At 48.7% G+C, this 21877-nt stretch overlaps 1 protein-coding gene across 7 annotated transcripts in view; it reads right to left on the bottom strand.

Moving 5' to 3' along the window:
• The window catches only part of TMEM63A (transmembrane protein 63A), a 37924-nt gene that overhangs the window by 3487 nt on the left and 12560 nt on the right, over positions 1-21877 (bottom strand). For all 7 annotated transcript variants that reach the window (XM_070602671.1, XM_070602670.1, XM_070602672.1 and 4 more), the window contains 15 exons: positions 20880-21022; positions 20066-20117; positions 19548-19656; positions 18812-18882; positions 17840-17920; positions 17473-17596; positions 17245-17378; positions 15833-15970; positions 14425-14578; positions 6395-6501; positions 6161-6247; positions 5656-5718; positions 2653-2815; positions 1647-1752; positions 31-198 (listed from right to left, as the gene is read on the bottom strand). In XM_070602671.1, the coding sequence (XP_070458772.1) occupies positions 31-198; positions 1647-1752; positions 2653-2815; positions 5656-5718; positions 6161-6247; positions 6395-6501; positions 14425-14578; positions 15833-15970; positions 17245-17378; positions 17473-17596; positions 17840-17920; positions 18812-18882; positions 19548-19656; positions 20066-20117; positions 20880-21022 (1700 nt within the window). The remainder of the gene's footprint in view (positions 1-30; positions 199-1646; positions 1753-2652; positions 2816-5655; positions 5719-6160; positions 6248-6394; positions 6502-14424; positions 14579-15832; positions 15971-17244; positions 17379-17472; positions 17597-17839; positions 17921-18811; positions 18883-19547; positions 19657-20065; positions 20118-20879; positions 21023-21877) is intronic.

The raw sequence follows: 21877 nt of genomic DNA, 5'->3' as shown, positions 1-21877 counted from the left end.
CCGCCCCCCCAGGTCAGCAGGGCCCCTCACCGAGGCGCAGGAAGGAGAAGAAGAAGAGCCAGAAGAGGCACAGGATGGGGGCAGCCAAAGCCTGGTTCACGGCCGCAAAGTGGATCCTTTTCTCCAGCTTGGCTGGCAAGTAGGCGAAGTAGAGGTTGTGCCGGTCCACCATGTGCTTGAGCAGGATGTAGATGAGGCCTGCGGAGGCGGGGCTGTGAGCTGGGGACCCGGCTGGGTCTCAAGGGCCCCTCCGCCCCCTTCCTCCTGGGGGTGCTGTTTGTGCATGGAACTGGGGCTCGGCCTGCTCTTTGACCTCCTGAACCCGGAATTGGGCTAAATGCAGAAATGCCTATCCTGGCTGTTAATGTTCTCTCCTCTCCCTTCCCCTCCCCTCCCCTTCCTTTCCCTCCCCCCTCCACTTCCGCCTCCCCCTTCCTGGCCTCTTTCTGACCCCAAGGAGTCGAGGTATCTGTGATTCTGTCCCCATGGAACACTGAAATGCTAGGATCATTTTGGGGAAAGACGCTATCTTACACCCAGGGGTCTGGACCCCTCCCATGCTGAGCCCCCCATCCCTCAGTGCTCCCAGTCCCCTTGCCCTCTCCCCCACAAGGTGACCCCTGCGCTCATCCCAGTCAACAGATGCCCAATTGTCTGACTGCAGCGGCAGCACAGAACAGGGGTGCTGCCTTTTCTATTATGTCAGCTTCTTTTGAAAATCTTTTTGTTTTGAAAAAGTGATACTGTAGATTTTTAAAATAGTACAAGAGAATATACAAGGAAAAGTGAAACTTCCTCCTACCCCTAAACCTCAGATGTCACTATCAACAGTCTCTTGGGTGTTCTGTTTGCTTCCAGAGGTGTCCATTTTTCTGCCAGTTCCTGATTTTTTCTTTTACAGTCATGGGTCGGTTAACGACAGGAACACGTTCTGAGAAATGTGTTGTTAGCTGATTCCAGCTTCATGTGAGGACGGAAGTACATGCGTCATCATAGCATGTACTTACACAAACCTAGATGGTAGAGCCTCCTACACACCCAGGCTATGGTCAGCCAACCCATGGTACTAATCATATGGGCCCACCATCGTGCATGTGGTCCGTCCTTGACCAAAACGTCGCTATGGGGCACATGACTGTAGTTGCAAGCCTTTGGCTTTTAAAGTCAAACAGTCCGATTCATAGCCTGGCTCTACTCACTAACAGAATATTGAGTGCTTCATCTGTGAAAGGACACAGAAACAAGACCTGCCCTGTACGATTGCATAAGCATTAAGTGTGGTGATCCGTGTGGAGTGCAATGGTGACCAGCCAGGGCGAGGGCACAAACTGAGCCTCGATCATTACTGCTGGCACTGTCTCAGTTGCTGCTGGAGAATCGACCAGGAATGAAGTAGTCAGCTGGCAGAGAGCCTCAGACCAGAAGTACTGAGAGAGGCCATCATTTGGAAGACTCGTGGAAGGAATTCATGAGAAGTGAAATTAAATTTGGTGTCCCGTGTGTCTCCTTGGCAGTTTGTGGTTCCTGTAGCTACATGAGGTCCTCTGTTGGTGGGTCTCCATAACGCCCTGGTGATGCCTGTCCCTGGGGGGCTTGGCAGAATCAGCCATCCTACCCACCCTGAGTCCAGCTCCAGGGCCACTCACCGAATGGTGCGATGATGGGGCAGGTGATGCTGTAGGCCATGATGACAGTGAAGATGCAGAGCATCCACGCATACATGGCTCCGAACTCGTACTGGAAGGCCTGGTTCTGGGAGGAGGTGGTGGTGAGGAGCTCACAAGCTCGTTCCACCCAAATCCCCCTCCATGCCCTCCAGATGGTAAGGGGAGAGCAGCGTGGAGAAGGACTGTGGAAATGGGAGACTCACAGCTACCCCCACTTCTTGAGGTCCTTTCTATCCCTCCACAAGCCTTCTCCAGCTTCCCTCAGCTCACACCCAGACCTCCCAAGGTACAGTAATTTATGTTTTCTTAGTGTTTGTCTTGTTCAAATCATGTCAACCCAACCAGCCCTTGAGCCTCTGGAGGGCAGAGAGGATGTGTCTGAGGAGAGACTGTAGAGTGATCCCCCCACAGACTTCGGCATCAGACCCAACATCAGCTCTGCCCCTTAAAGCCGTGTGTCCTGGGCCAAGCGCTTAACCTCCCAATGGCTTAGTCTGTGCATCTGCAAAGTAGGGTACCAGCAGCGCCCATCTCCTAGGGGTGCTGAGGATAAACGAAAGAGTGCATAGCTTCTCCAGCTTCCCGCGCACGGTGCCCACAATGGCAAAGGAGAGTAAGAGAACCCACGCCACCCAGTTTAGGGAATCTCAGAACAAATGCCCGCAGCCCAAAATGCCTTTGACCTCTGCGGTAATCTTAAGAGTTTATGCAAATGACTGCCCCTGGAAAAGGCATTCGTGGACTTCAGTTGTACGGATGTGTGTGATCAGACTGGTTAAAGTGCAAAATTCCCAACTCTCCTCCAGCCTGTGAGTGTGAGTGGAGAATCGTGAAACCATGCCACACTCACGCAGGCTCTCCTACCTCGCCCCCTGCAGAGGCGGCCCTGCACCCCTGATGAGAAGCACGCAGCACGGTGCCTGGGGAAGTGCCGCGGTGGCAGCTCCAGAGGGAGGGGAGCCCTGCCCGCCCTGCCAGCCCGCACCTGCTTCACGTTCCTGCGGTCGGCGGCCGTCTTGGCCATGATCATGCGGAAGGTGTAGAGGATGAGGCCGGGCAGCCGCAGCAGCTCCATGCCGCCACCGATGAAGGCTGAGGCGATGACGTAGTTCACGAAGAAGGCGCCCTGGTCGGGCAGGAAGACGCACCTGGGGACCAGCGGGTGTGAGCTGAGAGCCCCGAGAGGCTCCTTCCCACGGGAGGAGAGGGCCCCTCGGCCGGGCAGAAGCAGCAAGTCTCTGAGATGATGCTCATCCTTCAGTTGGTACGTGTAGGCAGCACACACATGTGCCAGGCTCTGTTCTAGACCCTGAGAATAAAATAAGACCCTGCCCCCGCACTGCTGGAGCTCACATCCTAGCTAGGGACGCACACAATCCAGGGGATACACAGCACGCCAGGTGTCCTAGGTGCTGCAGCGGACAGGAAGCAGGGCGGGCAGTGCTCACTAGGCTGCACAGGGCGGTCAGAGAGGCCTTGCTGATGAAGTGACATTTGCCAGAGACATGGAGGAGGGCAAGAGAGAGTCATCTAGAAGCCTGGGGAGAAAGCATTCCAAGCAGAGGAAACAACAGATACAAGAACACGCCTGGCACGTCAGTGGAACAACAGGCGGGGCGGGGCGGGCAGGGGGGTGAGGTGGACAGGCGTGCAGGCCGCCCGGAGCAGCTCTGGCTGTGGGGAGGGAGCCACGGGCCAGGAGACCACACACGGCCACTGCTGACCTCATGTGCAGAACGAGGGCGGCTGTGGTGGGGGAGGTGAGCATGGTCGGATTCTAGATCCATCCTGGAGACAGAACTGTCAGGACGTGCTGATGGAGGGAAGAGAGGAGAAAGGGAGGACTCCAAGGTTTTGCCAGAGCAACTGGAAAACCAGAGTAACGGGTGGGGGAAATGTGTGGGAGCAGCAGATTTGGGGATAGAAGTCAGGAGTTTGGTTTGGGGCAGGTGAAGTCTGTGATGCCCAGCAGAACTCCAAGTGGGGCCACGGCAGACCACTGCATGTGGGAGTCTGCAGGTGCAGGCTGGAGCTATAATTCAGGGGTTGTCAGGTGGCATTAAAGCCATGGGTCTAGCTGAGGTCACCTGCAGAGGGGGAGTGGATCGAGGACTGACCGGAGCCCTCAGACAGCCTGTATTTAGAGCCCAAGGAGATGCAGAAGGAGCCGCCAAGGAGGCTGAGAAGGAGACGCGTGGGATGGGAGAGAGAGGAGGGGAGACCCAGAGCTGAGTGAAGACAGTGTTTCAAGGAGGAAGGCGCAATGAAGGTGTCAGATGTTGCCGATAGATCACATAAGACGAGGACTGGGAGCTGACCACTGGATCTGGCAACCTGGAAGTCACTGTCAACCTAGACAAGAGCTGGTTGGGGGTACCTGTGTCTGTCTGTGGCTACCAGCTCCCGAGTCATCAGCTTTCCAGCAAGAACCCATTTAAAATAATTCACTGAATCCTTCTAGGTGAGCATGGCCAGCCTTCCCTATAAACAGCCCGTTGGAAAAGTCAGTCCCGAGCAGGAGGGCCTATACTGGGACCTACAGTATACAGCAAGAAGGGCGGAGGTTGAATCCCATCTCTCTCTTAACTAGCTGGACAACCTTGGGCAAGTTATTCCACATCTCTGGGCCTCAGTCTTCTCATCTGTAAAATGGAGAGAATCAGAGTATCTACCTCACGGCTTGTTGTAAAGGTCAAAGGAGAAAAGAATAAAGCATTTGGCACGGTGCCTTCCTTAATAACAGGTATTACTGTTAAGTGGGTGAAGGGGAGCAGAATACGCCACCACAAAATGTGCCACTTTGGGGGCTGGCCCCGTGGCCGAGTGGTTAAGTTCGCGCGCTCTGCTGCAGGCGGCCCAGTGTTTCGTTGGTTCGAATCCTGGGCGCGGACATGGCACTGCTCATCAGACCACGCTGAGGCAGCGTCTCACATGCCACAACTAGAAGGACCCACAACGAAGAATATACAACTATGTACCGGGGGGCTTTGGGGAGAAAAAGGAAAAAATAAAATCTTTAAAAAAAAAAAAAAAAAAATGTGCCACTTTGGCATATTGATTATTTTGAATTAAAGTTACTTAAGAAGCAGCTGGTACAGGAAGGACCCTCTGACCTGCCTTTGTCCCCAGAAGCAGGAGCTCTCCCATATGAATCACCCGCCCTGCTCCAGGAGGGCAGAAGGCATCCTCATCCCCAGAGACAGGGGGTTTAGGGCCCAGAATACTCTACAAACAAACCTCGTTACTTCTTCACTAATTTGCTATCCCAAGTCCGAACCCCTTTATCTTGTCAATTCTTTACAAATTTATTGTTTCTTTGTCTAAAAGGTCTAAGAGCTGCCTGCTCTGGTCACTTCAAGTCTCCTATTTTTAAGGGCTCCCATGCGTACGAAATTATATTTGTTTTTCTCCTGTTAATCTGTCTTACGTCAATTCAATTATTAGACCAGCCAAAGAACCTAGAAGGGAAGAAGGAAAAACTTTTCCTCCCCTGCGTGGGTGTGGTACAAGCTTAAAATACTAACGAGGACCCACATAGGCAAGAAATTTAACTCCATTCTCCTAGCAAAAACAATCCCGAGTGCAGACGGCCATTCTGGTGGCAATGTTTAAACCTCATTCTCCCTCCCCATCCCCCACACCACTGAGACCCAGCAACCCCTTCCCCCCCAGTGGCCCTGTTCTCAGTAAGTAAGTTTCAAAGAACGAGACTGCCACTGATTGAGTTGTGGCCTAAAAAATTAACCACATTTCTGCACACATAGCACAAAGTGGTCAGCTCCCGTGGGGCAGCCAAAGGCTCTGCCTGGTGCATCCCAGCCGGGAACGTGGTAGGGGTGGTGGGGAAGCCCCAGCCCTGTGGTCTCGGGGAGGAAGATGTCTGCTCTGAAACACAGACCACCCTCCCCCAGTGCAGCCCCAGCTGGCGCCTCCGTTGGGACATTTACCCGAGACCATGGCTCCGAAACTCAACGTGGCTGATACTTACTCCAACCTGACAGAGGCCTCTGAGAAAGTTTTGTCAAAGAGCCATCGGAAGAAAAAATCCAGACTGAAAGAAAAATGAATCCCGTAAGGGTTTATTTCCAACACTCCCTGTGATCACGACACACGTTTTCATTTTTTCCTGCTCTGAAAAACAGGCCATATCTGAAAATCTACATTTGTTCTCTAAGATGCTACGTACTACAATGTAACTTATCAGGGGCTTTTTTAACAGAAACTTTCTTCCTGAGAAATAAAGCCAGGATTAGACCCTCCACCTAAGTAGAAAATCTGTGATAAGTTTTATTTTTAAGCTTTTTTCTAAGCAAGAAAGATCCATCTCCAGAAGAATCAGTGGGCCAGCGCACCTGCACTCCAAGTGGGCGTGACAGGCTTAAATATTGTTAGAGATTTGCACCCAGTCCCAAACCATTTCTATTTTCATGGGGACAGTGCTCTCCAGATGCAACCCTGATTCTGAAATGAGAGCAGGAGGCAGTGACGTGTACCTGGTGAGGCCGAGAGAGGGCAGAATCAGCACCATGAAGATCAAGAATATGTAGACCTTGGTCATCATGATCCGGTTTTCCCCAGACCTGCAGGAAGTCAGAGGTGAGCCCTCAAAGTCCCCCACATTCTCCAGGTGTCCCCAGTAAGGGCCCTGCTGTGTGCTCATTGCCCGTGGAGGGGAGCATCAGAGACATCCTTCTCAGGGGAGGGGCCTTGAGCTCCCAGGCACTCACTTGGTCCAGTGAGACTCCAGCAGTGTAGAGTAGTACACGATGGTCGGGAGCAGGGCTGAGAAGGACCACAGGAGGAGGGTTGGGAAGAACTGGCTGATGACTGGGTTCTAGAAAACAAGGTCCACAGCAGAGAGAGTTGGGGGAGTGTGGGCCACAGGAGCTTTGAGGCCATGGCCTGTTAACATGGTGGCTCAGTGAACTCCGGGGGTCAGGTTTTGGTCATCTTTGACCCCTAGAACTAACTCTATGTCTGGTACAGTGTAGATACTCCATAATATTGGATAAATAGACATCAACAGCACCTGATATTTGTAGAGCTCTTTAGAGCAAAGAAAGTAACTTCACATGCAACTGAACTCCACTCGTCTCACTGACCAGATAGACCACCTCCTCGGTTCCCTCGAGGAAACCAATGACGGATGTCAAGGGAAGACAGAACACTGACGGCCAGGGCTCTCCCCAGCTGGCCTGCCCTCTCAGCTCCACCTGGACTTACCAGGACTGCCTCGCGTTTGTTCCCAGTCCTGTCTATGCCCATTGTACTTGTTATCATAATTACATGGTTTGATTAACTGATTACTTTCCCTAATTAAACGTGCATCAAAATAGAGACAAAATTTCTTTAAAAACTAAGTTGGATACTTTCAAAAGACTTGATCAAGGCCAATTTCTTAAAAATACTTTTGAATTAGATGAGAGTGAATAGACTGTAAAAGACAGAATGAAATGGAACCCAGGAAACTCCATCCTTAGAACAGGTTGGCAAGTAGCTTCGAAATCTTGCTTTACTATAAGAAGCCACAACTGGAGGGAGTGACGTCAGGATCATGGTGGAGTGAGCTGTTCCCTTAGTCTCTCTCCGATAAGTTACAACCAAATGGATATTCATTAACCAACAGAAGATTCCCTACAAAGCACAATAGGATGTTTGAGAGATCCATGCAGCCATACATCTGAAAGTGGGGGTACTGGATCCCTAGGAAGCAATGGAAGGAGGTGAGCAGATCTCTCCCCCTCCCCACTGGCAGCGATCTAGGTCATAGGTCCTCATGCAACAGTTGGCATGCAGTTGTAGGAGGAGGCAAAGGAATGGGCCGGCCTGCAGGCGAACACTTTTGCTTTTGCAGTGGCAGCCCAGCCTGCAGGAACACTCTACACTGAGTGGTACAGCTCAGCCACCATGTGGGCACCCCCACCAAGCACAGCAGGCCAGGCAAACCGCCCGTGGGTGCCGAGCAGGCCTGTGCATGAAAGAAAGCACCCCTCCCCGCTGGCCTAGCACACCAGCTTGGCCTGTCTCTGGCCAAGGCAGTGGATCCACACCAGAGTGCCTGCACATGAGTGTGTGACCCACCAAGTGGCTGCGGCCAGCAGGCAAATGCAGACAAGCCCTGTCACACAACTTCCAGCAGACACAGCAGGTTCAGACAACACAGCTCCTGACCCCCGCAGCGGTGGCAGGTGGAATCCATGACCTGATACCACCACTAGGCAGCAGCAGAGGATCATTTGGTCAAACACCATCAAGAACTACATTAACACTCCAGAGCAGAAGGAAAATGACAAGTCTCTAGAAACCAATTTGAAGTCACAGAAATTTGCAATCTAAATAACAGAGCATTCAAAGTAGCAGACATAAAGAAACTCAATGACTTATAAGAAAACTCAGAAAGACAGTTCAATGAACTCATGAATAAAATTAATGAGCAGAAGAAATTCTTCACAAAAGAGATTGAAACTCTAAAAAAAAAAAAACTAAACAGAAATTCTGGAGATGTAGAACACAATGAATGAGATTTGAAAAACAATCTAGAAACCTGAAAAAACAGAGCTGACATTATGGAGGACAGAATTAGTAATTTATAGGACGGAAATATAGAAATGCTTCAGGTGGAAGAGAGAAGCTAAGACTTACAAAAAAAATAAAGAAATTCTTTGAGAAATATCCAACTCAATTAGGAAATGCAACATAAGGATTATAGGTATTCCAGAGGAAGAAGAGAGAGATAAAGGAGCAGAGAGCTCGTTTCAAGAAATAATAGCTGAGAACATCTCAAACCTGGGGGAGAAAATGAACTTACAACTATATAAAACCAATAGAACTCCTAATTACATCAATGCAAAAAGACCTTCTCCAAGGCGTATAATAGCAAAACTGTCAAAAATCAATGACAAAGAAAAAAGATTAAGGGTAGCAAGGCAGTAGAGAATGATCTACAAAGGAACCTCCATCAGGTTTTCAGCAGATTTCTCAGCAGAAACCTTACAGGCTAGGAGAGAATGAAATGATACATTCAAAATACTGAAAGACAAACATCCAACCAAGAATATTCTATCCAGCAAAACTATCCCTCAGATACAATGGAGAAATAAAAACTTTCCCAGATAAACAAAAGCTGAGGGAGTTCATTGCCACTAACCTCCCTTAGAAGAAATGCTCAAGGATGCCCTCATGCCTGAAACAAAAAGGCAAAGGTTCACAAAGCCTTGAGCAAGAAGATACATAAATGGACAAAACCAGAAAATTGCAGCTCTCTATCAGAGCAGGGTAGCAAACAATTATAACATAAAAGATAAAGGGAAGGGAAGCATCAAAAATAAATGTAAACACTTCATTTTAATCATAAACTCACAATACAAAACAGAATAATTTGTGAAAACAATAACTTAGATGAGGAAGAGGTAAGGGATGGAACCTGCTTAGGCTAATGGAAGCTGCTTAGGCTCTTTCTTCTTAAAATGGACTATCATATCTATGAGATATTTTATAGAAGCCTCATGGTAACCACTAAACAAAAAATCAGAGTGGAGCCACAAATCATAAATAAAGAGAAAACCATCACACAAAACCTGAAATGCAAGGGCAGAGAAACAAGGGAAATATAGAACAACTGGAAAACAAGAGATAAAATGGAAGTATTAAGCCTTTATATCAATAATCACTTTAAATATAAACAGATTGAATTCTCCAATCAAAAGACACAGAGTAGCTAGATGGATTAAAGAACAAGACCCAACAATATGCTGTCTCCAGGAAACATATCTCAACTCTAATGACAAACACAGGCTTAGAGTGAAGGGATGGAAGACAATACTCCAAGCTAACGGCAACCAAAGAAAGCAGGTGTTGCCATACTTATATCAGACAAAGTAGACTTCAAGATAAAAAAGGCAGTGAGAGAAAAAGAAGGGTAGTATATAATGATTAAAGGGACACTCCACCAAGAGGACATAACACTTATAAATATATATATGCACCTAACACAGGAGCACCAAAGTATATAAAGCAACTACTAACAGACCTAAAAGGAGAAATTAACAGCAACACATTAATAGTAGGGACCTCAACACCCCATCTACATCAATGGATAGATCATTCAGACAGAAAGTCAACAAGGAAATAGTGGACTTAAATGAAAAACGAGACTAGATGCACTTAATAGACATATATAGAACATTCCATCCCAAAACAGCAGAACATACATTCTTCTCAAGAGCACATGAAACAGTCTCAAAGATATGCCCTATGCTGGGAAACAAGTCAAGCCTCAATAAATTTAAAAAGACTGAAATCATATCAAGCATCTTTTCCAATCATAATGCTATGAAACTAGAAATCAACTACAAGAAAAAAGCTGGAGAAGAGACAAACATGTGGAGACTGAACAACATGCTACTGAACAACCAATGGATCAATGAAGAAATCAAAGGAGAAATAAAAAAAAAAAGTGGAGAGAAATGAAAAAGAAAATACATCATACCAACTCTTATGGGATGCAGCAAAAGCAGTCCTAAGAGGGAAATTCATAGCAATACAGGCCCACCTCAACAAACAAGAAAAATCTCAAATAAGCAATCTTAAACTACACCTAACAGAACTATAAAAAGAAGAACAAAGCCTAAAGTCAGCAGAAGGAGGGTAATAATAAAAATTAGAGCAGAAATAAATGAAATGGAGACAAAAAAAAAGAAACAGTAAAAAGGATCAATGAAACTAAGTTGGTTCTTTGAGAAGATCAACTAAATTGACAAACCCCTAGCCAGACTCACCAAAAAAAAAAGAGAGAGAGAGAGAGAAGCCTCAAATAAATAAAATTAAGAAATGAAAGAGGAGAAATTACAATGGATACTACAGAAATACAAAGGATTATAAGAGAATACTATGAAAAAGTATATGTCAACAAATTGGACAACCCAGAAGAAATTAATAAATTCTTAGACTCATACAACCTCCCGAAACTGAATCAAGAAGAAATAGAGAATCTGAATAGACCAGTCACAAGTAAAAAGATTAAAACAGTAATCAAAAACCTCCAAAAAACAACAATCCAGGACCAGATGCCTCCTCTGGAGAATTCTACCAAACATTCAAAGAAGATTTAATACCTATCCCTCTCAAACTATTCAAAAAAATTGAAGAAGACAGAACATTTCCTAACTCATTCTGTGAGGTCAACATCACCCTGATCCCAAATCCAGACAAGGACAACACAAAGAAGGAAAATTACAGACCAATATCACTGATGAATATAGATGAAAAATCGTCAACAAAATATTGGCAAACCGAATACAGGAATACATTAAAAGGATCATACACCATGATCAAGTAGGATTTATACCAGGGATGCAGGGATGGTTCAACATTTGCAAATCAATCGATGTGATACACTACATTAATAAAATGAGGAATAAAAACCACATGATCATCTCAATAGACTCAGAGAAAACATTTCACAAGATCCAACATCCATTTATGATAAAAACTTCCAATAAAATGGGTATAGAAGGAAAGTACGTCAACATAATAAAGGCCATATACGACAAACCCACAGCCAAGATCATACTCAACAGAGAAAAACTGAAAGCCATCCCTCTGAGAACAGGAACAAGACAAGGGTTCCCACTCGCACCACTCTTATTCAACACAATACTGGAGGTTTTGGCCAGAGCAATTAGGCAAGAAAAGAAATAAAGAGGATCTAAATTGGAAAGGAAGAAGTGAAACTCTGTTTGCAGACAACATGATCCTATATATAGAAAACCCTAAAGAATCAACCAGAAAACTATTAGAAATAATTAACAACTATAGCAAAGTTGCAGGGTACAAAATCAACTTACAAAAATCACTTGCATTTCCATACACTAATAACGAACTAGCAGAAAGAGAACTCAAGAATACAATCCCATTTACAATCGCAACAAAAAGAATAAAACATCTAGGAATAAATTTAACCAAGGAGGTGAAAGACCTATACACTGAAAACTATAAGACATTGAGAGAAATCAAAGATGACATAAGGAATGGGAAGATATTCCATGCTCAGGGATTGGAAGAATAAATGTAGTTAAAATGTCCACATTACCTAAAGCAATCTACAAATTCAATGCAATCCCAATCAGAATCCCAATGACATTCTTCATGGAAATAGAACAAAGAATCCCAAAATTTATATGGAAAAACAAAAGACCCCAAATATCTAAAGCAATCCTGAGGAAAAAGAACAAAACTGGAGACATCACAATCCCTGACTTCAAAATATTCTAAAAAGCTATAAGTAATCAAAACAGCATGGTACTGGCACAAAAACAGATACACAGATCAGTGGAACAGAATTGAAAGCCCAGAAATAAAACCACACATCTACAGAAGCTAATCTTCAACAAATGAGCCAAGAATATACAAAGGAGAAAAAAAAGTTTCTTCAATAAATGGTATTAGAGAAACTGGACAGCCACATGTAGAAGAATGAAAGTAGACCATTATCTTACACCCTGCACAAAAGTTAACTCAAAATGGATTAAAGACTTGAATGTAAGACCTGAAACCATAAAACTCCTAGAAGAAAAATATAAGAAAAATTTTATATCATTCTTAGCAGCATCTTTTCAAATACCATGTCTACTCGGGCATGGGAAACAAAAGAAAAAATTTAAAAATGGGGATACATTGGACTAAAGAGCTTCTATAAAGCAAAGGAAATCATGAACAAAATGAAAAGACAACCCACCAAGAATGAGGAAATATTTGCAACTCATATATCCACCAAGGGATTAAATCCCAAAATATATAAAGAACTCACAGAGTTCAACAACAAAAAAACAAACAACCTGATCAAAAAATGGGCAGAGGATATGAACACGCATTTTTCCAAAGAAGATATACAGATGGCCAATAGGCACATGAAAAGATGTTCAATGTCACTAATTATTAGGGAAATGCAAATTGAAACTACAATGAGATATCATCTTATACCTATTAGAATGGCTATAATTACCAAGACAAAAAATAGCAAATGTTGGAGAGGATGTGGAGAAAAGAGAACCCTCATACACTGCTGGTAGGAATGCAAACTGGTGCAGCCACTATGGAAAACAGTATGGAGATTTTTCAAAAAATTAAAAATAGAAATACCATATGACCAGCAATCCCACTACTTGGTACTTATCCAAAGAACTTGGAATCAATAATTCAAAGAGACTTGTGCACCCCTATGTTCACTGCAGCATTATTCACAATAGCCAAGATGTGGAAGCAACCCAAGTGCTCATCCACTGATGATTGGATAAAGAAGATGTGGTATATCACAATGGAATACTACTCAGCCATAAAAAAAAGAGAAAATCATCCCATTTGCAACAACATGGATGGACGTTGAGGGTATTATGTTAAGCAAAATAAGCCAGAGAAAGACAAACATAACATGATTTCACTCATATGGGGAAGATAAACAAACACATGGACAAAGAGAACAGATCAGTGGTTACCAGAGGGAATTGGGGGTGGGGGTTGGGGGAAAGGGGTAAAGGGACACACATATATGGTGAAGGATAAAAATTAAACATTGGTAGTAAACACAATGCAGTCTATACAGAAACTGATAAATAATAATGTACACCTGAAATTACACAATGTGATAAACCATTACAACCTCAATAAAATAATTGGGAAAAAAAAAGAAACCACAACTGGAATCACAAACAATGAAATGAGGGGGTGGTTTAAGTAAAAGAGTCAACGGGAACTCTCATCAGCAGACCCACTCTCAAAAGAACAGGCATTGACCACATATCCAAAGACTGGCAAAGGAATGAACATCTCCACGCTTGAAATCTAAACAAAACTGCCTAAGGTATCCTATGTGTGTCTTATTATATACTGAGTCAGACAAGAGAGCTTCAACCACACGTTAGCTATTTGATCCACACCACAGCAGCCCGTGAGTACAGATGGCAGGTGTTTTAACTCCAGTTTTGGGATGAAAAGCCAGGGCTCAGAATCCATCAGCCAGGGAAGGAATGGCCGAGTGAGGAACAGGACCTCTGACCTCCAGTCCAGCATGCTTTCCCAGCATGCTTAACTGAATGACAAGTGGGGTTGGAAAAAAAGAAAAAGACTTAAGGTGATCTTTCAACAAAGCTAATTATGGGAAACCAATATCTCTTTAAGTAGATGCCAATTTAGGGCGTGTTTAGCTGTTCTCACGGATTCATCTAAGACTTTTAAAAATCATGATTCCCTATTTAGAATCAATGACTTTATAACAAGATTATCAGAAACTGAAATGTAAGAGGAATAATTAATTCATGATTCTGGACCCAAATCAACAAAGCTCTTTTCATTCTTTCCTGCCTGGTCCCCACGGCATCCATCACACACACGTATTGCTATGGCCATTGCTTAGAGACAATTCCACATTCTGCTTTCATCACAAGTCCCCCAGGTCCGCCACAAAGTCCATACAATTTCTTAATGGATGCTTAACATTCTATCAGACTGAATATACCCCATTCAACTTGAATAACCCCTACTGCTGAACATTTAGGCTGATTCCACTAAAAAATATATATATATACAAATCATTACTATAGAGACACTGTAATAAATGTGTTCATGCCCCCTCAGGGCTTAAAACACAGACACAAGCTGAGTGACATGACCTCCTGGTTCAGTGTCCCCCACATCCTTCGGGTCCCATTCCTCCCCCACCCACCAGCCCACCTGGGATAGGCCTTGCAGAATGGTCACTCACATTCAGTGCACGGATGGGTTTGGTGACATTGAACTTGTCCATGGTGGACAGGATGATGGAGGGCGTGGTCAGGAAAAAGAGCCCCACAAAGAGAGTGAAGTTGATGCCCAGCCACTGGACCCACCAGCGCAGGCCCTGGGTAGAGAGGTTCTTCCTGCAGAGGAGAGGACACAGGCCCTGGGGGCTTATCTCCCAGACCCTGGCCACCCACACGCCAACCCTACTCACAGCCTACGTGGGTCAGAAGGTCAAATTTAGGCAAGGTAAGAGACTAGCCTGAGCGCTCTGGCTGAGGGCTCATTTCGACCTCAGGGGTACAGGCAAGTGTTATGCACTGACCTTCAGCTATGGGAAGGTCAAATTTGGGGTCCCTGTGAGCTCAGAGCGAAAATCATTTACTCAGTGCTGACGTGGCTCCCCAGCTAGAGTTGGGGGACCAGAACCAACCAAAGGGATGCCATGCGCACCCAAGCTAACCAAACAAGCCTCTGACACAGCATTTCTTAGACATGTCTGGGATACTCTGTGACTAACGACACATTCTTCCCATCAGGGCCACAGGCTGGGGGTGCAAGGAGGAGGGAGACAGGGGACAAAGGCACAAAGACGCAGCTGGCACCTGCCCTGGCCTCTCACCCCATCTAGAGCAGACCCACAAACCAGTCCCACATTTAGACAGCCCTACGAACCCAGGAGCAGAACGGTCAGAGGCCAAACCAGAGCCCAGTGGAGGCAAGCCCCCAAAGCTCGCTCTGGGCGAGGACCTGAGGCTGGGCTGCACAGCCAGAGGGCTGGGCCTCCGCTGGGGCTGCCCTCACCCTGGACACCGAGCTTAAGGCTCGAGAAGGCCCTGTGGACACGGCTTAGCTCACCAGCGTGTCCCCAGGCTAGACAGGCCGCTGACACTTGACCTCAGGTGGCACTCTCCCATATGGTAGCCATGAGCCACATGTGGCTACTGAGCATTGAACTGGGGCTGCTCCAAATCCAGATGTGCTGGAAGTATATACTCCACACTGGATTTCAAAGACCATAAGTATGAAAAGGAGAATGTAAGACTTCTCAATTTTTAAAGAACAGAACACATGTTGAAATGATAATATTTTCAATATATAGGGAGAGATATTATTAAAATTAACTTTCACAGTTTTTTACTTGTTTAATGTGGCTACAAGGAATTCTAAAATTCCATGTGTAGCTCACATCATATACCTACTGGACACTGCCGATGCCAGGGAGCAACGCTGGAGTGACACGCCAGGGAGGATATGCACCCCCAGGTCACCCTCACCCCTGCCCAGAGAGGTGCAGGAGACCTGTGCAGCCCTCCCTGAGCGCCAGCTCACATCGCTGCTTCTAGGGGACCGGGCGGCCCCCACCGGTGCCCAGGCCTCTTTCCAGCGCTTACCAGCAGATGTCCTCGGGGTAAGAGGCGACGGTGACAGTCCACTTGGAGGGGTAGAGCTCTCTGCTGTAGGAGGACGGCTGGGGCTCCCCTTTGCACCGCAGGCCCTGACACTTGCAGGCATTGAAGTCTTTCAGGATGCTGCCGGGAAACACAGATATGCCAGGGCCCAGACCACGCGGGGGACCACGTACACACGTGGGAGCCTCAGGGCAGAGGGCTGTGCTGCATGATTGTCCATTATCACTGACGCTGTGAAAGCGATGCCCTGCTCGGCACACCACGTGGAGGGGTTTGTTTAATCCTCAGAACAACCCCCCCTGCAAGCCAGGGGTTCCTATTCCTATCTCACAGACGGGAACATCAGGCTCTCCGAGGCAGGTTTTGCGCCCCATCTGTGTGACTCCAGCATCCACGCTGTGTGCACTACCCCACACTCCACTCCTCCTCAGGGCCATCCCCCTCTGCCCCGCCCAGGAAGCTGGAGCATGGTCGGACCCTCTGCCAGTGGCCCCACCTTTCCGTCCCTCTCTTCTTCCCCAGGCCCCATAGCAGCACGAGACATGTGCTTGTTCCCATTGTGACTCCAAGATTTCCCTCCCAAGGACTCCCATCTCAACCCTCACCACTCTTTCCCCCTTTATCCTCTCATGAGGAACCCACCAGCCCCCCTGCTCCCGTCTCAGAACGCCCTTCCTCTTTCCACCGTCCTCCTCCCGGCCCCTCACTTCAGGGTCTGCAGGGCACAACCAGGAGCCTGTCCCCAGGGTACATGCTGTCAGAGCAGGCAAGGCAGGGAAAGGGGCATTTGCTGGGCCACCTCCTTTCCGCGCCACGCACCCAACCCCATCGCCTGCTGCTCCCAAGGCCAGGTGACACCAGATCCCAGGCATGAGGGCACTTTACGAGCTGGAGCCCAGGCCAAGGTGCACTGTGGGAATGAATGCCCAGGCCAGGCTCTCCGCAGCAGGGACAGCCCTGCGGTGCCCAGGGCTCTTCCCACATAGCTGTGCATGGGCAGGAGATGGGAAGCCCACCCAGAAGGATCGGTGGTCCCAGAGTTCACATCTGAAGGAGGACGCCATCCATCCCACCTGGCAGAAGGCTGGGACACAAAGGCAGTGGGACCCCCGGGGCAGCTGGTGACGGCCCAGCAGTGAGTAAGGCCACATCAACCCAACAGGGGCTCAGCCAGAATCACCCAGGCCCGGCTGTCACTCAACACAGGCTGGGCTCACAGAGGGAGGGAGTGTGATGGCTGCCTACCAGCCACACCCAGGGAAGGAGATAGAAATGCCAGACAAGTCCCAGAGATGCTAATTCAGCAGCACCATCTCTATCCAAGAGGGACAGCAAGTCATCTGAAGGGGACAGGGAGTCAGTCGAGAAGGTGCCTGGGACATGCCCACACTCACTAGGTGGCCATGGACTTCTCCTGGAAGGTGACAAAGGCCATTCCCAGGGGCTGGTCCCGGACCCTGCATTGCTCCTGTGTGATCCGCTCCGTCAGCCTGTCATTCATGCGCTTGTAGTAGGAGATGGCGTCCTCCTACCAGAGGACACATCCCCTGTGAGGACGTGGCCCTAGGCAGCTGTCAGGGGCACCCAGCACCCGCGCCCCTGGCCAGGAAGTGGGCCCTCACCCACTCACACCCGGGCACTTCACAGCAGCAGAACTGGCCGCAGAGCTTGGGGTTAATGAGGGTCCTCTGGCCTGTCTTCAGCTGCAGGTTCGTGTAATAGGTCAGGCTTTTCTCAGTCTTTTTTCTGCAGGAGGGGGACAAACTTCAGTCCTGTGGTACGGACCCCACACCCACCATCCACCATTGGTCACCACCAGAACCAGGAGTTCAGCTTTCTCAAGAAGAATGGGGCAGAGCCACCCACCTCCCTCCCCCGCCGGGGGCGCCAAGGCCAGCACAGAAGGAGGGTGGGCATCTCAGAGGGGAGGGGTCAGAAAGCTGCGGGCCGGCTTCCCCCATGCACGCCCACCCCCCAGCCCTCCCTTACCTCTCCTGGCACAGGTCCATCAGCTTGGCCACGTCATAGCACAGCTGGACCTCCACCACTTCACACGTGGGGTATGCGTCCCTGTGCCCAGCGCGGGCCGGAGGCAAAAGAAGGCCATTAGAAAAGAGACCCCTCGTAGGAGAGACACCCTAGTCTCCAAGGGTGGCAGAGCTATCACGCTGCTCATCTCTGTGCTGGTGGAAACCTCTTTTCTCTTTGTCTTTTACCAAAGGGGAAAATTTTGAAATTGAATACAAACAGACCTTTTTTAATGGCATGAAACTGAAACTGACAAGTTTATATCCACTTGGCTTTAAATCAGCTGGCACTTCTCCCGGGGAAAAATGAACACTGTTTGTTATCCCCTCTACCCACCCAAAGGAATAGATTCCTTGCCCGCTCTAGGTCCTACCTATCTTGGGCCATCACTGAAAGCCTATTCAGTTTGTGACGCTTTTGAAGGTCTTAGACATTTTAGGACTAGGGAGAGCAAAGGACCCCCAGCCTAGAAAATGTCTACGCACGTTCAGGCTCATAGTAAAACACTTATAAGTGTGCTCTATCTATTTTTGCTATTGGCCAGGTACTGTGACAGCATTAACTTACTTAATCCTCATCACAACCTGTGAGGTTTTGTCCCCATTTTACAGATGAGGAAAATAAGAGTCAGAGAGGTTAAATGACTTGTGGCTAAAGTCACACAGCTGGTGAGTATCTGAGCCAGGATGTAAATCCAGGCAGCCCCGCTCCAAGACCCATGGCAGTCCTGTCCCGAGCCCTTCCACGGCACCAGCAGAGCTGGCACAGGGCAGCCATTCAATGCTCATGTGGCAGGGCCAGGTCCCTCTCGGACCACACCAGGTGCCCAAGGGGAAGACGTAAGGCACTCACCTAAGGTGCCTGCCCCGGGGGACTGTGCCAATCCCGCCTGGAGGGTGCCCAGCTCCCGTTCCCATCCACAGCCCTGCTCACCGGAAGTGGCTCTCCACGGTCTCCTTCTGGGCATCTCTGGGGAGTCCTGTGATGAACAGCGTCCGCCTCACCTGCCAGAGCAACACACCAGGGAGAACAGACATGAGGGAAGCCAGCCTGCACGGGGGCCCAGGTTTTCCACCCCTTCAAGCTCCCAAAGGAGAACAAGGGGCACTAGGAAGGCTCAGGTGTTCTCCCGTAGCCTGGGAGAGCCCCGGAGCCTGTCGGTGACACAGCATCTCCTTCCAGGCTGTGCAAAGAACACATTTCCAAAGCAGTTCTATGAACCTCCTCTACACGACAGGAGACGGAGCAAGAATCCAGAGAGGGGAAGTGACTCAAATGGGGTCACACAGCAGATCAATGCAGGACCCAGGCCTGGGACCAAGTAATAGAAGCTGTGGTTGCAAAGAGAGAGGGGGCTGCTCTCAATCTGAATGTCTTAAAAGTTACCTAGAATCAGTAACTACAAGCCCAAACCCACAAATCTAAGGGCTAGTTGCCAGAATGAGGGGAAAATATCTGAATCCTAAAACAATGTATCCGAAAATTAAAGAAAAAGAAGATAATGCCAACTCTGAGTACAACTATGCAAACCAGATTCCAGAGGCCCCTCCTCAAGCTCCCCGCTGTGGTGGTCCTGCAGAATAAGCCTGGCTGCCATCCCTTCCGGCTCCCGCCTGAGACCTTCCCCAGCACAGCCCGCCCCCCCCCCCCCCCCCCCCGCCTCACTCACCAGGTTCTCCTCTGTGTATCTGATGGACTGCGTGTGGCGCCGCATCAAGCCCACCGTGAGGAAGAGGTAAACCACAGCGAAGACGGTGTGCAGCCAAAGGAGGTCATTGCTGAGGAGGGGGACAACACCTGCCGTCAGGGCTCAGCTCCCAGGCAGGGACTGAGGATGCAAGGGCTGGGGCTTGGTTACCCTCATGGCACTGGGGCGAGGACGATGGCTTCATCACAACAGATGCCTCCAACAGAGGCTGTGTGGCCCACAGTGAACACCTTAGAGAGCTCCCCCGGCCCTCCCTGAACCCCAGACGCACAAGGCCCTCCCTGTTTCCTAAAACCCACCGCAGGACGGCGGCTGCCTGGGGCGTGTCCCTGCCCATAGGCAGCAACACGCTTGCTGCTAAGGGACTTTCAGACATTCGCCCGCCCGCTTTGGACGACCTCTGGCTGACCCTGGGCTCCAGAATCTGCCTTCCCTTGCTCTCCCCCATCAGCACCCCGCCCCTCCAGCCCCACACTCACTCAGTCTGTAGGTTGGCTATCGTCGTCCTCCCAAAACTGTGAGGCTCTTTGTCTGCAGAGAAGCACAGATACTTAGTTCCAAAGCCACACGGGGGAGGTGGGAAGGGGGCATAACCAGCCTTGGCCTGTGGAGCTCTGAGGAGGAGAAGCAAGACATGGCCAGACCAGTCAGAGGACAACAACGTCTGTCCAGTCTTTTCAGAGCTACGCCACCCATGGCCTCTTCCTTACTCCAAGATGCTCCCTGACACCTTCTTCTCAACCTACCATGGGGGCAAAGTCAAATTTGAATTCATCTTGCTTGGACATTCTTGCAGCATTGCTTGAGAAATCTAGAAACATCTTAAGCTGCTCCCAAAACCAAAGTTAGGAATCCCTGGGCATAAGAAGTAGACTCATGACGGCATTTTGGAAGCTGGATTGCTGCAGTTGCTTGGAAATATAATTCCAAGCTCTCATTTTCACCCTGAGCATCACAAACATCTTCTGTTCCACTAACCGTGACCTCCTGATTTGAGTTGGGGCAGGAAAGCATGAACCACTCTCTGAGAGGCCCTGATTTTATAGACCTTGGTTTCTTCCTCCTACTTAGATAGAACTGGAATTGATTTAGGGGCCCAGCTCGTGGCCCAGGTTTGGGGTGGATTCTTCTCCAGATCTTTAACCAGATGGAAAAGTCTTGAAAGTCACCCTGAGACCCTCACATCTGAATGTGTGCACGAATCCTGGGGTGTCTGGTCACCACGATGAGCCCCTCCGCCTAAGGCCACAGCTCTGCCCGGACCCAACTCAGACATGGACGAGGGTTCAGTACCTAGCAAGTCTCCCGAGAGGTTGACGGGCAGGATGACGCACAGGGACAAGATGTTGACCGCCACCAGCAGGAAGATGATGTGTCTCTGGAAGGACAGGTAGTGGATGGCATCCTCCCCACAGCGCTCCAGGATCTGGTCATCGCTGGCCAAGACACACACATGGGATCTCAGTGAGTAGTAGTAAGAGGCTGGGCCCTTGGGCCTTGCACAGATGGCCTCATTTAATCCTCAAGACCATCCTGTGAGGTCGGTCCTAATTTTATCTGCATTTTGTTTGTTTGTTTGTTTTTGCTGAGGAAGATTGGCCCTGAACTAACATCTGTGCCAATCTTTCTCTATTTTCTATGTGGGTCACCACCACAGCATGGCCACTGACAAGTGGTGTAGGTCCGCGCCCAGGAACCAAACCTGGGCTGCCAAAGTGGAGTGTGCAGAACTTAACCACTAGGCCACAGGGATGGCCCATCCACATTTTTTACATATGAGGAAGCAGAGATACAGAAAAAGTGCATAATTTTTACAGTCACGTGGCTTGTAACAGCTGAGCTGTGATGAGAACTTCAGAGCCGCCCTCAGCCCCATAGTCCTGGGCAAGGGAACCTACGACCAGGCCATCTGATGTCTCCAGAAACACTTGTGCCCACAGTTGTGCATGGGCGAGGTGTGTAAATGCCATCACCCACAGCCCCTTCCTGCTTCTATGGACAAGAAAGCCACTGACAGCGGCTGCTGGGAATCTCCTCCTGAAGCAGGCTGGAGCGAGTCCAGGCCCGCGGCCCCATCTGTCCTCCCGTGTCCCCCTCAGGCATGCTGGGAGAGAGGGGAAGCCACTGCTTAAACGATCCAAGGCTGAGTCCATCCCACTGCTCCTGCCCTGTCCCTGCCATGGCCCCAGAGATAGCAGGTGACCGGCTCCGCCCTTTCCCACCCTCAAGGCTGTATTTGGAGGCTCCAGGTCATTTGGGGACCCAGAAAATTCCAGGCTCTGACAGTCAGA

Source organism: Equus przewalskii, chromosome 31, assembly GCF_037783145.1.
Source record: "Equus przewalskii isolate Varuska chromosome 31, EquPr2, whole genome shotgun sequence".
Taxonomy (NCBI): Eukaryota; Metazoa; Chordata; class Mammalia; order Perissodactyla; family Equidae; genus Equus; species Equus przewalskii.
The sequence above is the reverse complement of the archived record's forward strand: the minus strand, read 5'-3'. Positions and strand labels throughout refer to the sequence as shown.